The 16,483-nt window shown below is 37.5% G+C and overlaps 1 protein-coding gene across 3 annotated transcripts; it reads left to right on the forward strand.

The window, feature by feature from the left end:
- Nucleotides 1-1,649: 1,649 nt before the first annotated feature.
- Nucleotides 1,650-15,850, forward strand: smpd4 (sphingomyelin phosphodiesterase 4). Of its 3 annotated transcripts, none has more exons than XM_060890632.1 (20): nucleotides 1,650-1,731; nucleotides 2,368-2,450; nucleotides 3,072-3,158; nucleotides 3,397-3,533; nucleotides 4,175-4,250; nucleotides 4,331-4,427; nucleotides 4,519-4,571; nucleotides 5,698-5,849; nucleotides 6,053-6,185; nucleotides 6,822-6,893; nucleotides 7,959-8,048; nucleotides 9,144-9,292; nucleotides 9,687-9,777; nucleotides 10,110-10,210; nucleotides 10,471-10,634; nucleotides 11,274-11,479; nucleotides 11,864-12,094; nucleotides 12,569-12,700; nucleotides 14,041-14,169; nucleotides 14,985-15,850. In XM_060890632.1, the coding sequence occupies exons 2-20, from the start codon at nucleotides 2,409-2,411 to the stop codon at nucleotides 15,297-15,299; spliced, it is 2,457 nt and encodes an 818-aa protein (XP_060746615.1). In that variant the 5' UTR covers nucleotides 1,650-1,731; nucleotides 2,368-2,408; the 3' UTR covers nucleotides 15,300-15,850. The 3 variants fall into 3 exon arrangements, with proteins under 3 accessions (XP_060746615.1, XP_060746617.1, XP_060746616.1); XM_060890633.1 differs by lacking the exon at nucleotides 1,650-1,731 and adding an exon at nucleotides 2,051-2,071; XM_060890634.1 differs by lacking the exon at nucleotides 7,959-8,048.
- Nucleotides 15,851-16,483: the final 633 nt, after the last annotated feature.

Raw genomic sequence — 16,483 nt, forward strand, 5'->3', positions numbered from 1 at the left:
TAATTTATATTTTCAAAATTCTGATGCTACCACCTGTGTATCTAAGCAGAAATAAAGATTCATCAGACCAGGTTATGTTTTTCCATTCGTTAACTGTCCAGTTTTAGTGAGAACATGTGCCGGCGAAACATTTGTGTTCAATTTAATTCAAATTTATTTGTATAGCACTATATACAATTGACATTGTCTCCAAGCAGCTTTACAGAACATAAACCTAGAACAAAAGGTTATTAAAAAGAATAATATAAAGATTAATATAATACAAAATGCAAGTTTAATATTAGATATATTTAAATGTGTTTGTATTTATTCCCAATGAGCAAATCTGAGGTGACTCAGGCAGCAGTGGCAAGGAAAAGCTTCCTAGAATGGAAGGAAGAAACCTTGAGAGGAACCAGACTCAAAGGGGAACCTCATCCTCATCTGGGTGACACTGGAGGGTGTGATTATAAATATACAGTCTGATAAATGTTGTATTGATGCAAAAGACCACATGGAGTTGGCATCTCCTCTATAGTATCGCAGAGTCTAACTGGAGCTGGTAGATCTCTAGATGCCTCAGGATTCTAAGAGTCAGCCTCATCTCAGTAGAGGTCCAAAATCTTCATTGCACGGAAGACAATCAGAGCTGGTACAATTTCTGGATGCCTCGGGATGAGAGAAGCAGTGGAGAGGGATTAATGCAGCTGCTGTTCATAATATTAGCAAGCACTTGATGATAATGTGCATTTGGTCTGATGTAATAGGACACAATATTATGGGATGTATTATGTGTACACCTGACTAAAGAAATGAGTTTTTAATCTACATTTAAACTGAGAAAGTGTGTCTGAGCCCCGAACACTATCAGGAAGACTATTCCAACGTTTGTTAGCTAAACACGAAAACGCTCTACCGCCTTTAGTCGACTTAGATATTCTGGGAACTACCAGAAGTCCTGTTCAGTGACAGTGTGGAGTGTACAGTATGTCGTGACTGGGGTAATTAATAAACAAACAAACAAATAAATATCTAAATAAAAAATCCAACTACACAGATGAGTTTTCAGTCATAAATCGTTTACCTTTGCAGTGAGTTTGGCCTGAGTGATGTGTGAATAAAAAGGACCTTTTTTTGATTGTCAATGTAAGATTTAGTTTCTCACTCACTTACAGTAAGTGATTTATCCTGGTCTGTGTTGCAGTGGATCTGAAGCTTCCTTTATTAACTCTGTGTGTGTGAGGGTGGGGAATGCACTCTATGTGCAACACATTCAATTAGAGATCATTTATCTTAGCCAAGCAAATTATTGGCATGTTTTTGGGATGGGGTCAGGAACATAAATACATGTTTTTTATAAATAAATTTTTTTATTGTTTTTTATTTTATTTAAAAAAAAAATAATGTTTTTTTAACATTTTTTTATATATAAAATTTTTTTTTATTTAAGTTATTAAAGTTTTATTTAAGTTAAAGCCTTTACTTGTGAATGTATTTTCCCTATATAAAAAACAGCAAGGTAAATATTCATATAATAATCTATATTATAACAGAACATACACAATAAAAGAGAGGATAATATAATATAATATAATATAATATAATATAATATAATATAATATAATATAATATAATATAATCAGTTTTCGTGTGTTTAACGGAAGTGACGTCATGATCTTAGCTTCAAACCGCTGCGAATGTGGACGCGGTATTTTGGGATTCCGTTGAAGTCCTATATTATTTCCTTGTAAGGTATATAGAGATTTATTTTTCGAAACTCCACGTCAGTGTGTATATAAAAAAGAGCAGAGTTCGTTTTCATTTGGAGTCAGTAACACTGAGGTGCGGTGTGTTAGCTAAGTTAGCTAACTGTAACGGTGAATGTGTGCGCGTGGGTGTGTATTTATTAGCTGATAGTTAGCAAGACTAGCATGCTGAGTAGAGTTCGGCTAGTAGTAGCAGTGTTTACAGGAATATAACAGGAACAGACTGTTAACAAGAGTATAACGGGTATAAAGGCGTTGTATAAACATGTACACCTTGTTATATTTATGCAGTATACACTTGTGATTGGCCTTATTGTGAAAAGACGGTAAACTTCGTTAGCTGGCTAATAAAACTTGTGACTGTCTTGTTTGTCTTGTCCTGCACTGTCTTTTTGTCTTGTCCTGCACTGTCTTTTTGTCTTGTCCTGCACTGTTTACATCAGGTTACACAGATGCACTTTATGTATCTAGGACTAACTTACTAAGTCCTTATAGCTCAGTCTGTGTTCTATGTAGCACCATGATCCTGAATAAACGTTGTCTCATGTCACTGTACTGCAACAGCTATATATGGATGAAATGACAATAAAAGCTTCTTGACATGACATTTGGATTATTTCAGGTTTAACTGGGGACCCTGTGCATTGGGACCAGTGAAGAGTGATGGCTGCTCCTGCTGCCATACAACAGCCCAGTTATCTGCTGGTAAGAAGATCTCAAACTACAGCAGGTCATCAACACACTTGGGATTTTTCCTGGATACAGACACTTTTTTTTGTTGCTATTTATATGTACATTTTCTTTCCAAACAGGCATCTGTCCTGTAGGCTTTAACGTTCTCTTTTTTTTTTTTTTTTGTTTTTTTTTTGTCTAACATGCAATCCAAATATTTCTCTTTACACAAGAGCAAGCTTATATAAATGGGTCCTCCTTTTCAAAGATAAATTACATAAACATTAAGTATTATTTTTGGCCTCCACATTTGTTCTGATAACAAACGACCTAAAGGCATATTTGTGGTATTAAGAAGCAAACCAAGGGCTGATTTCCAAACCAGGGGCAAAACAGGGACTGTACATTCATACAGCCTGTCAGTAATGGACAGCATGATTACACACCCACTAGATTGAACCTGCATTAAGGCTGATAGTTTGGAGACACTTCCATCACATTGTCAGTGGCATCGATTAAGAAGCACATAAGTCATCCTTCTCTTTCCTTCCAAATGCCTTTGAAAATATATAGAATTGATAGACTAATTGCACTTGTTCAATCAAAATAAAATTGCAGAAAAGGGTGATTCTGTTTATTCTTTATTTGAAACAGGCAAATATAAAAGCAGACTGGAACACTAAGCCACTACTTCAGCAGTGTCAGGAGCTGGTGAAGGTGATAGATGACTATCCTGCTAAGGTAAAGTACTCTCCAGTCATTACAGTGGAAATATTTTACACTGGAAAAATATACCACAGGTTCTCAGCCATAAGGGCTGTGACTCACCGTTAGGCATATTTATTTATTTATTTTGAGGCGCGTTGAGGAATTTGTAATGTTCGACATTTGAAATGGGGTCACTGGCTAAAAAAATTCTGTAATCAATCAGAAAACGCAGTGGGTATCTCAATGTGTAACTTGACTCTAATCCAATCAGGACCTTCACCTGGTCTTTCCCTGGCTGGTCGAGGGAATCTTCGGCAGTCTGGATGGGGTCATTGTAGGCTGGAACCTGCGATTTCTGCATGCTCGCATGAATGAGTATAACATCGTTCTGGACTTTCTTGATCCATGGTTAGTTTACCTGTTTGGTTTTTTTTTTTTTTTTTTTTTAGATGACTAGCATGGCTGTGGGGATTTGTTCATTCAGCCATAGCATTAGGTCAGGCAATGATGATGGGTTGGGAGACACTGTTCAGTGCAGTTGGAATTACAGTTCATCCCAGAAGGTGTTCAGAGAGGATAAAGTCAAGAATCAGTCAACTTCACTATTGGCGAAACATAACTTCATGGACCTTGCTTTGTGCACAGGGACATTGGCATGCTGAAACGTGTTTGTGCAATGTAATTCCAGTATATTGTCTATTGCAAAAGTATGGGGATCATATGGATTTTATGGTCAGGTGTCCACAATGTTATTTCAGCGTAGTTTATTAAACTTTTTTTCCTCCATAAAAACATTGCTATGATGCCTAGAGCTTAACTGGCTAGTTTCAGCCTCAGATTTTTTTTTTCACTTCAGTGTCCAGTTCTAAATGTAAAGGATTTGATGTATACTTGAACTTGACTTGCATTTATAAGTAAACTTAAAATTTGCCAGTATTTTTCTTTCTTTAGAAATATTCACATGTAAATATTTTCACCTAATTATTTCACTTGGACTGCTGTGTGGGCTTCTTTAAATGTCATGTTGTTGTAATGTGTGTTCCCTACAGTGGCCCCATGATGAAGTTGGTGTACAAGCTACAAGAAGAGGACTACAAATATGAGATCCCCATCAGTTATTTACCAGTATGTCTAACACATGTTTCAGAAGTTTCCATATGAGACCAGTTTTTCAAAAGTCTATTTGCTGACACTGTTTTCTGCAGGGTCCTGTGAAGGCATCCATTCATGACGGAGTTCTGCCAGACTGCCCCCTTTTTCACAATAAGCTGCAGTTCCCCATGTCTGGCCTGATCACTCTCAGTATGTTTTTAAAACTAAAATATTTAATGTTTTTTAGTCTGCTGCGTCATTTTGTCTAATTGGCACTCGCTCTTTTCTACTTCTTTCCCAGATCCTTTTGAATACTACATGTTCAACTTTGCTTCCAGTCTCATTGCACCAAAGGTATGTTTGCCTAACGTCTGTGGGTAAGAAATGTTCCCTGGACAGTATATCAGATAATCTTTTAGAAACATATGGGGGCACAGTTAGTCAAGCTGTTTTCCATTTTTTTAAGAAATTTGTGGGGCCAAAAAGGGCACAGTTAATTCTATGGGCATTCTGAAGACAGAATTCAAGTGAAAAACAAATGAGAATGGTTTAAGGAAATAAAAGAAAAAACTTAATCTCTTAACTACATTGTTAAAGCATATTTTGCTTCTAACGTCTTCTGATGTAAGATTCTTTCTGCTTAGCACATCTTCTTTTGGCAATTTTATTCTACACTTCCTTGCAAATATTCTCCAGCCCATAGTTTCTCAGTAGTAATTATATCTTCTGAAGCCATTCCTTTGTTAGCTTGGATTTGTGGGTCATTATTATGCTGGAAGGTGAAAGGTTTCTTCGTCTACAGCTCTCTAATATGGGTGCTTTAGGCAGGCTTGGATTTACTTTTTTATTTTTTTTGGGTGATTCAGGGCTTCTGCCTAGCAATCTTACCTCATGCCCCAAAAGAGATTGTTGTCACAATAAGAGAGTGACCAGAACATGAAATATATTCTTGCAGCTTCTTCAAAGTTGCCCGGTTATCTTGGCAGCCTCCTTGTAAATTTTTTTTTGTTTGTCTTTTCATGTCCTTTTCTCTGTAATCTCGATGTGGGTGTCCCTACATAGTGTTCCATAGTACAGCTAATATTTTTTAAATTCTTTTGTAACCTTCTCCTGATCGATACCTTTTTGACAGTAAGGATGATTGCAGACTGTGGCTTCTGCAGTCGGTTGAAACGAAGGTTAAAAAAATCCTACAGAAATGTCTGATATTTATTTGGGGTTATTGAGAAATACTTATATTTCACATGACTCATTATAAAAGGTCATGCATATGTTGCAACCAGGTCTTTCTTTTTTCCCCAAAACATTCTTTATTTCTTTCCTTTTTTTTTTAGTTTGATTGTTTTTACATCACAGCTGCACAGTTTGCATTTTACAATGGTAAAAAGACACGTAATTTTGTTGCTTGCTAGTTAAAACCCAGAGTATGATTCTTATTCTTATTTTTCTTATTTTTTTAAATCTTCAATAACATTTGCAGAACTATCCTCCTGGACAACATGGCAGCTGTTCAGACAGTGCTTTCTTTGTGCTTGTTGATGCCTATTTGAAGCACTTCCTGCCCACAGAGGGAAATGTGCCTCCATCTCCTTTCTCTGATCCCAGGGGCTCTGTGGCCTCTCCGGCTCCACGGTATTTTGCTTTCAGATATCTTTTGTTCTTTATACTACAATAGATTTATATCCTATTTCATTTTAGTTCTTTATTATAAATAGTGATGACAAGAAATTAGGGCACAGTGATACATAATACAATTTTGTCATATACTGTAAATGTTTAGATGAAAAATAAAATATTACAGCCATCTGTAGACTTTGGATTTCTCCTTGCCCCAGATCTCCCAGCGTGCCTTATGTTGGCTATGGCGTTCACAGCAGCAGCCTGCTAAAGCGACACATATCCCATCAGCCCTCAGTCAACGCTGACCCTGCTGCTCAGGAGATCTGGAGGTCTGAAACACTCCTACAGGTGACAATCTCACATGCATCAAACCACTAACACTCAATGCTTTTACTCTCATTTTGGTGAGTCCACTGGTTAGTGTTAAGTTCAGTTAACATCAGTTTTGCTTCAACTACAAGGTTTAGTTGATCAGCTATGACATGATTAGTTTCCAAATTTTGCTCTCTTTGGCTAATATAGTCAACAAGTAATAGATGTCTAAACTGTCACAGAGTTGTGTTGAAAGACTTTCTTGCTAGTTAGGAAAAAAGGAAATTGTCAAAAAGTTTGCCGTAGGTAGGTTCTGTGCCTGTCCTGAAAACACCGAGCATGTGGCACTTTTTTTAAATGGGATGCCATTCCATTTTAGCCAGTGCACTCTCAATTTGTTTTGGGTGGAAGAAGCCAGGAGAATCTGAAAGAAACCAACATGGTCACAAAGAACATTCACAGGATCAGTCCATACAACTTGAATCAGTGAGCTTGTACAGCTACCTACTGCATAACCATGCTTCTGGATCTGTTATGTTGAAATAACTTATGAAGCCAAAGCTAAAATATGATTATTTGTCCAGTTCTATCTGTTGTTGGACAATGGGATGATATTTGTTGGCTCTTCACTGGAAATCCTAACATGGGATTTGTTCCTCTTTGGCTCTGCAGGTGTTTGTTGAGATGTGGCTCCATCACTACTCTCTGGAGATGTACCAGAAGCTGCAGTCTCCTCAAGTGAAGGTAAGTGCGTAGCATGGATCTACTCTTTACCACTGTTTCTCCACCGCATGGCTGACCAACTGAGCACCTCCACCCTGCAGCCGTGCTTCATACGAGTGGATCGGGGTTGCTGCACGAGTTTGTCACACAGTGTGCTGTTTACTTCACTGCAGTCTGCTGTTGACCTATTTTGCTAATCTCTGCAAAAATTTTAGAGGAGCATTTTAAAATCACTTTCATATGTTTGTCTTTTGTTTACTTGTAGATCAGTCAGATTCATTTAAGATAGGAAAGGCCAAGCTTCAGATTACATAGTTAGCTTTAAGGGTTCTTTGGCATGTGTTTCTGGGAGCGTGGCATCTTTTTTTTTCATCAAGCATGATGTCTTTGGTTTTTGCTTTGTCTTTTGGCTGTGAGCTTTTTATGCCTCTCTGGACTCTGAGCTGTTATGGTGGCTACTTATAGCATGGTGTCGGTCTGCTGTTAGAATCAGAATTAGAATCAGAATTTACAAAATTTGTAGCATGCCTCCAGTCAGCCCAAAGCACTCTACACCTTCATATGCATTTTACTACATATCACAGATTTATAAGTAATCACCAGCTTACTAGAAAGTGCTTTGGATGTATTCTTTTTATGTAAAATGGCATCTACCTTCAAAATCATCTGTTTAAAAAAATATCAAGATGCACTGTCACCCTTTCCTTTCCGTCATTATAGGCCATATAGGCGGTTTTGGATTTGTTCTCATTAAGGACACAATATATTAAATGTGCAACTATACTAATAATTATTGATTAGTAAAAAATGTATAAACTGTCTATTGCTGAGTGAGAAAGGAGTCTGCATCTTGCTCATATTTATAGCATTGTGGTCAATATTGTTTTGATTTTTCTTTTCCATTTTTGTTCATTCTCATTTCCATTCTTACTTTGTCCAACACTTCATTGTTTCCTTTCTTGGATTGCACTCTTTTACTTTTTTTACTTTCTATTGTCATTTTCACCTTCCTCCTCGTTTCCTCTCTCCTTTCCTCCTCTCCTCCGTTGTGTGTTCCTTCTCCCCAATTTGTGATGGTTCCTTCAGCTGGCGTTGCTGCAGTACCGCCTCAATATGTCCAGCATGCTGTGCCAGCCCCCGGCCCCACCAGGCTCTGGGACCCTCCACACATATCAAGTACTTTTACCTTTTCATTCGGGCTACCTGGAGGTAAACCTAAGGGATTATTTCCACTGCACTATCCACCAGTTCCAGTAAAGTGCTACCATGGGCTGTCCGGTTACTAAATACTACCTACTAGGTGTTTTGTCTTATGCAAAACATTTTAATTGAAGCTGCACTGAATGCAACAGCCTCCATATTTTTTATAATTAAACTTCCTTTTTTTATTATTGTTATTTCATCTGCTTTACTGATGAAGATAATGAATCAAATCTACATAGTAAGCTAGACTAGTTTGTAATGATTAGTGGGTATGTTGCATTAAACATTCTTTTTCATATCAGCACAAATGCTCCTGTCAAGTAAAAATGAAAGTATACTATGTGATGGACTGAGTGCAGCTTGATGCTTTCGGGCAACTTGTTGATTGGGGGGAAAAAAGTAATTAGTAGTAATGTGGCGTATTGAAACGTTTCTAAGAACAAAAAAAATTAATCAGTAATTCCATTGCAGGCAAAGTGGGGAGCCTGAACCTAGAAGCAGAGTTGTGTCAGCTTTGGACTGTTGCTTGTTTTGTGATGTGCAGTGGAAAAGCTCTTGAGTGAGCATGTAGTTCAGGAGTCCTGGCAGTGGTCTGTGGGGTAGTGTTCTACTAGTCAACAGGGAACAGTTCAGGTTTATTGGCATATGGTTGCTGTATAGGAATATGCAGTGAGAAATCATGATCAAAGTGTCACAATGAAGAAAAGTGCAAGACTTTTCTGGCAGATCATTTCTCTCTTTAAACAATATGTTTAATTTATTTACAGTGTGCTGGTCTTAACATGTTGACTAACGTGTGTGTTTGTGTTCAGTGCCTTTTTCTGACTGTGTGTACAAAACCGTTTTAAATGTTTTGGATCTCTAATCCCTAATTTTTATATATATATATATATATATATATATATATATATATATATATATATATATATATATATATATATATATATGCCTCCTAGTTAATAAATCCATGTTTAATGTTTTATTTGACTGTTATGGTGAAAGTGAGTCTGTATTAATTTGTGTGTGCCTCTGTGTGTGTTTATGTGGGTGGTGGCGGAACCACCTTAGGAACCCTTCAGCCCTACAGAAGAACATGTTCTGGTGGTGCGTCTGCTTGTCAAACACCTACACTCTTTCTCCAACAGTCTAAAGCAGGAGCAAGCCACATCGTCCCCGTCCACCCACTCGCACGCCAGCCCTCTAGAGGAGTTCAAGAGGTGAACACAAACACCTCCCCAAAGCACACAGAATGGATTCATTTAATAGCATGCACAATGTGGTCAAACTATGTGGACAATTGTCACCTGCCCATCACAAACATATATGGGTTTCCCCCAATCATATGCTGTAGCATTATGATTTTGCGTCACCATAACTAAGAGACCCATGTTCCAGGGTGGCAATACATTTAACATTCTCATCTCATCAGTGGTATAGCTTCAACCAATTAATGTACCAATTATAGCTTCAACCAATTCTAATTTGAAGGGGCGTTTTTTTAAGCAAAGGTTGGAAATTCTTTTTGAACAGCTTTTAATCTCTTGGCTGAGCTGAGTCTGTACAGTTTCCTTCACTGCTCCATCATCTTCCTCTCTTTTCGTCTTCCCACAGGGTCGTGGTACAGAGGTTTGTTCAGCAGAAGCTTTATGTTTTCCTGCAGCACTGTTTTGGTCACTGGCCTCTGGATGCCTCATTCAGAGCGGTAGGCATTTCATTGTACAAGTACATTGGATCTGTGAAGATAACGTAACAAACAAGAAAGGAACAGACATGCTACTGAGACAAATGAAAGTTTTGCACATGCAGATTTAGTGCAAAGTGTTAAACTGCCTTTTTAGATTTGCCTTTTAACTACACTACTAAGCGAAAGAAACAACAGCTGTTAATTGATTTAGCATAAAGCAGAGAATTTGTAGGTTTTGACTTATGTCACTTAAAGCATAAAATTCAGCATATAATTCACACTTTACTCATAATGCATGTCTGATTAGAATTTCTACATTTACACCTGGTCAATTTTCTCTGTGTTTTTAGGTGTTAGAAACATGGTTGAGTTATATCCAGCCCTGGAGGTACACAGGAGAGACAAACAATCTAAAGCCAGAGGCTCAGAACAGATCAGTACCTGATAAATGGTAATTTCTGCTCATGCACTGAAAATAACACTTACATTTATTGTCATGTTAATATGCATCGATATAGATAAATGTAATTTTATATAAGTTTTTTACCCTCTCTGCAAGGGCACTATGACTTTTTAAATTAAACAGCAGTAGGGGGCACCAAAGTGCTGTTTTAGAGACAATACAAACATAATGAGAAATACAAAAATATATATGATGTACAAAGAGAACCACAGAAAGTCACACGGCCTGATCAGGTTTTATTTTCACAGGGCTTCCTTTGTGCAGGAGAATCTTCTGATGTACACAAAGCTCTTTCAGGGTTTCCTTAACCGGGCTTTACGTACAGACCTCGTCAATGCCAAAAATGCACTAATGATATTCAGGGTTGCCAAAGTCTTTGCACAGCCAAACCTAGCAGAGATGATACAAAAAGGTAAGCATCCTGATTTTATTTACAATACATTATAGGAACAGGAAAAACTAAATATTGATTTTATTTTAAACATATAAATTAAGCAGACTGGACATAAATATTTAAACATGGCAAAAGGACATCAGAAAAAATAAATAAATAAATGTTCCTACGTTCTAGCACAATTATTTTTTCTAATCATATAGTTAGGTGTTACTGCACTTCAGCATTGGAGGCGTGGTCTAAACTTTAAAGGTGGAGATAAGAATAAATTTGATTGATTTCTGTATTTGTTAAATCTTAATAAAGATGACTTATTTTGTGTTGTTTACCATGTCCGGGTGATTTATTTTTTCCCCCAAAAACTAATTGTGACAATTTTCTTTAAATTCAAACTGTTTCCTTAAATTTCCTTGATTATTGCTCTTTAGACTCATAGATTCCGATTGTAAAAGCTGTTCCTTTATTAACTGATCATTAGACTGCATGTAAATGTAACTACTGTGTCATAGCCAAGCTGTTATTTAGTTTTGGAATCTTTTTTTTTAAATCCCTTTGTCCTTAGTGAATCAGTAGGTCTATTTCTTTAACGGTCTCTTTTAAACATGAGAATCTCTCCTGTTTTGTACAAGTTAGCCATACTGCCTGTTGTGCCTTTAGGAGAACAGCTGTTCCTCGAACCTGAGCACGTCCTCCACCACCGGCAGGCACGTGTCTTTCTCTCTCCTGCACATGGTGGCAGCTTCCTGTCCTCCCGACAGCCTGCAGGGACAGACGCAGTTTTTAAAGTCAAGAGTCATGTGTACGGTCTGGAAGGGCAGGACTGCCAGTACAAGCAGATGTTCGGCAGTGAGCTGCGTGGAGTGGTGAGTGTTTATGTTCCTCGCACCAGTAATACACAGATACACTGACAATGCAACAAGTAGGTGATAAAATGTGTTATCGCTTTCTTTCATTCTGTTGCTGGCATTTGCTTATTGTTTATTACATGTCAATATAAATGTGATACTTCAAATGTACCGCTGTATCTTTAAGCATGTGTCATTACAACAGACAGAATTTCTAACACATTTCCCTGCACTGAGAAATTTGCAGTGACAATTTCCGCTTCCCAGGAAAGTTCCAAATATAATAAATGTTGCTTCAAAAGTATACTAAAAGTGCTAAACTATAGTTTGTGAGTGTGCAGTATTGGTAATGTTGTTCAGATGTGTTCCCACCATTATATTCTGTGGCTATATGACATGCAGGTGTTGAAGTTGGTGCAGATCATCGCTCAGGCCAAACAGACGGCAAAGCGGATCTCGGATCAATCTGCTGAAGTGGCAGCAAACAGCTCATTCCTGTCCTGGTTCAGCTTGGGCTTCCCAGATTCTAACTACACTTTTAATGGAGCAGAGGCTGATGAGATGGGAGAGTGTGTTAAAAAGACTCATGAATTTCTGGACAAGGCCCTGGAATACCTGTGTCAGATATTTCGGGTCAGTCTGAATGGTGTAACGTTCCAGTATGGTGCCGTTCTGAAGGTTTTACGTGTATTATTGGTGCTTCTGAATAATTTTTATTGCTATCCAAGTTGATTAACCAAAATCATATAACTGTGTGTGATGGTAAATGGAGAATGTTTTGCAGTAATGTGAAAATAAAATCCATCAATGAATCTATGGCATGTTTATAGTTAACATCAATTAACTAGATTTATTATGAATTCTACCCAAAAAAAAATATTCTGCTCTTTTCTGCCTGGTATGTTTTTATTTATTTATATTTATATATATATATATATATATATATATATATATATATATATATATATATATATATATACCTTGCATGGTTTACTTTCCAGAACATGAGTAACTAACAAGTTACAGTAACATGCACTCCTGTTTCTGTTCTACAAGTGTTTGATTTTCATTGCCAGTGAGATTTCAATCTGTACTGTGTCCCTGCAGCTGAATTCAGGACAGCTGACTCAGCTGCTGGTGAATGTGACCTCTACAGATGATGACAGTGAGTCCAAACAGCTGCCTGATTGCATCCAGAGTGAAAACGGTCCTGTTCTCTCAGATCTGGGTCGGATGCAGGTAAGGATTTATAACTTCTGCCTATATATTGTAAAGTATAAACATGTATTTATCACTTTAAAGGTTTATTTTGTTTGAACCTAAATGTTACATTTTACAGTTAATTTAAAATTGTCTAATTCTGATTTAGCCTTTTTATATATATATAAACAAAAAACGATTAGCGGATTTATCTACGTATGAATGAACTATTGGCTGATGAATCTTTTTGTGAAATGATTAATTGGTACAGAACCTTTGTGCCACTCTAGTTACTATATAGATGATGAAAGTTAACATCTAATAGGATTGATATTAAGCCAGTGTTAATCTGCTGCTGTTACTCAGTTTTGTGTCTATTTGAATGAAGCAGTTTTGTCGAACCGCTAGTGTGATTCTGTGAATTAACTTGTATACAAATGCAGAACGTGAATATACTCGCTGTAACGCTTGGTATGGAGTGTGTGCATGAACTAGCTTCTGGATCCTACAGCCTCTGAACCAGAGACGCCACTTGATTTACCGTGTTGGTTATATTTTAACTCTAAGCTTTACGAGTTGTACCTCTTATGGTTCCATGCTGTTTCATGTTGATCAAGTCAAGAAGCTTTTATTGTCATTCCAACCATTTATAGCTGTTGCAGTACACAGTGAAATGAGACAACGTTTCTCCAGGATCATGGTGCTACATAAAACAAAGATAGAGCTATAAGGTAAAGTAAGTTAGTCCTAGATACATCTGTGTAACCTGTGCAGGACAAGACAAAAAGACAGTACAGGACAAGACAGTGCAAACAAAAAATTACAAGACATTACACAAAAGACATTACACAAAAGACAAACAGACACAGCGCCGACCAGTGTACATACTGTATGTTCAACAATATTACGTGTGCAGAAATACTGGAATGAACACTGTTATAGCAGCAGTTGCATAAGATATTGTAAAGGATTGTGCAAAACAGCAATCAACTGAAATGTCAGACAGCATGTGCAAAGAGCAAAATAACAGTGTGCAAAACAGCATGTAAACAGATTGATATGGATATATATTGGAAGTGTGTGTATTTACTGTAGGTCTGTGCAGTCCATACAGTTGATGTGCATGTGTGTGTTGTGCTCAGTACAGTTCAGTTACTAAGGAGTCTGATGGCTTGTGGACAGAAACTGTTACACAGTCTGGTTGTGAAGGCCCAAATGCTTCGGTACCATTTTCTAGACGACAGGAGGGTGAAGAGTGTGTGTGTGTGGGGTCATCCACAATGTTGTTGTCTTTGCGGATGCAGTGTGTGGTGTAAATGTCCATGATAAAGGGAAGTGGTATGTTAGAAAACAACTAGATTTGTTTACTCTTGTTTCAGATCATCAATGGCCTTCGCCAATTTGAGATTGAATATCAGGGAGATCCAGAACTTCAGCCAATAAGGAGCTATGAAAACGCTTTCCTGGTGCGAATGCTGTACCAGCTCTCCTCTTTCATCAATGAGCGGGTATGTTTTTTTTTTTTTTTTTAAATGGTAATAAGAACTTTTGTGTTAACTGAGCTGAAGTATGTCTGTGTTGTGCCACTCCCGGTCAGGCAGATATCAGATTTCATTAAATTTAACAGTCAAATACATAGAATAATCAAGAAAATGAAGTATTTAAATGCATTTAAATATAAATGAATGTATAATGCTACATTGTGTATAGCTTACCCGCAGCTTCTCTGTGCAAGACCTTAAAGTAAATGCAGTCACAAAGCTAAGTGTTTAAGATTAGTCTTTATATAACCTCATAGCCTTTTTTTAATTTTCATTTTTTATTGTTGCTGATATTTAACATCATTTGCCGTATACTAATCATTTTTTTTAGAATATAGAATCGGAGTTCATATTTTGTTTGTTGGCGCTGAATGGTACTGCACCAAGCTACATTTTCTTTGCCCCATTCCACCTCCAGAACCGTACGATCTTCTACTCAGCTGCATTTAATCATTCCATACGGTCACAGTTCAAAGTTTCACAGAGACTGGGCCTTTTCTGTTTCTGCTCTAAGGATTGTGGAAAGGTTTAGGATTGTTCATTTCCCTCCACTCCACCCAAAAAAGTTATAAAAATAATAATTTAAATCCTATTTTAAAATATCTTTATTTGTCTAGTAATGTCTCCATCATCTGGCTGTTTTTTTACTGATGTTTTATTTAAACTTTCTCATTTCTTAATTGTGTTGTTTATATTTTATACTAATTTGTTGTTACTGCTCTTTTCTTGGATCTTGGTGTTTTACTTGACTTTACTTGAAAGGTTACTTGATTTATGCCTAGTTGGGAGACCACATGGAGGCGCTTTGTTCACGGCAGGACTTCCTGGGCAGAGTGAGTCGACATTACCTGAGTACATCACCAGGGTCTGATCCGCGATGGAGGAGTCCGGCTTTGCGTCAGATGAGAGTGCGGCGGCCGCGTCTCAGTCTGCGAGCACTAGCCAGCTATCGTACACTGCTCACTGTGCTGCTGCTCTACCTGATGTTTGCTTTGTTCTCATTCGGCCTGCTGTCCAGCACCGCCATCATCCTCGGCGTCAGCCTTCTGTATGAACTGCTGCTGCTCCTGCTCACTCATAAACTCAAAACTCACTGACTTGCCAATGGAGGCTTTCTATTTATGAAAATACTTCCTTAGTTCTGATTTAAACATGTGACTGGTGTGAGATTGAACACGGATAGTGTGACGCCTTGCACAAGCACTTCAATTTTACTATAGTTCAGCCACAATGTCCACGTTGTCCTCTTTATCTCAAATGTCTCTAGTCAGCTAGCACCAGGTTTGTGATGTGTCAGATTTGCTTCTCTGGAGCGATAATAATGCTAATGTAGCTAACAAGTAATTGTGGGATGATTTTTGATGTGCCATGATAAGAAATGATAAAGAAAGATGCTCTTACTTCTGTTACATTATCTTAATAGCATTTGATGTGAAGGGACATTGTGGACATTTTATGGTCCATATACTACCAGATGCTTATCACTATGACAGCAATCTTTTCCAATTACATTAAAACATTAGGGTGACTGAGCTTGAACAGTGACACAGACAGACATAAACAGTCTTTTTGCGAAATACTAAACACAAACACATTTAGAGGCAAAATGAAAGTGTTGATTTTAATAAAAATCTTTATCTTTTTGTTAGTTTTAGCGTCTTTATTCATTCAGTTGTACACTGACTCTGCGTGTTTGATATAAATTGCTTTTATTTAAATCATTGTACATAGTGTGGCCTCTGCCCTGTCTGTGTGCTGATTATACAGCACAATGCAGCAGAACTCTCACTGTGCTTGCTTTATGGTGTCAGCAAATTCAGCAAGCCTCAAGAATATAATCTTAGACATTTATGCATCCTGCTGAATATTACGTTTTCCTTGTAAATCTTCTGCAACCTTGGTGTAATTCTGGACAGAAAGCAGGACAACTTTCCAGCCTGAAAAAAAGATAGTTTTAATAGGACTTTTTTAATAGGACTTTTCACTTGTCTTTATCCAGGCATGATGAGATTTTTGATTCATTTGAAAAATGTTTGATTCTGCAGCAAGAGATACTTATTCAGCCCATTACCACTGATCCAGAATGCAGCTGTAAGGCTTGTTTTCACCCCAAGGTTTTCTCACGTTATACTATTACTGCATTCCCAGCACTGACATTTTTTGTAGCTGCTGTGTCAGAGTTGAGCACTCTGCACCACACTTTAAGCTGCTAGCACAGCTCGACCGGACCCACCATCCCTCATGGTAAAAGTAATTTGTGCATCAAGGTACTAGTATAAAC

This window comes from Tachysurus vachellii, chromosome 17 (genome assembly GCF_030014155.1).
Source record: "Tachysurus vachellii isolate PV-2020 chromosome 17, HZAU_Pvac_v1, whole genome shotgun sequence".
In the NCBI taxonomy this organism is placed as follows: domain Eukaryota; kingdom Metazoa; phylum Chordata; class Actinopteri; order Siluriformes; family Bagridae; genus Tachysurus; species Tachysurus vachellii.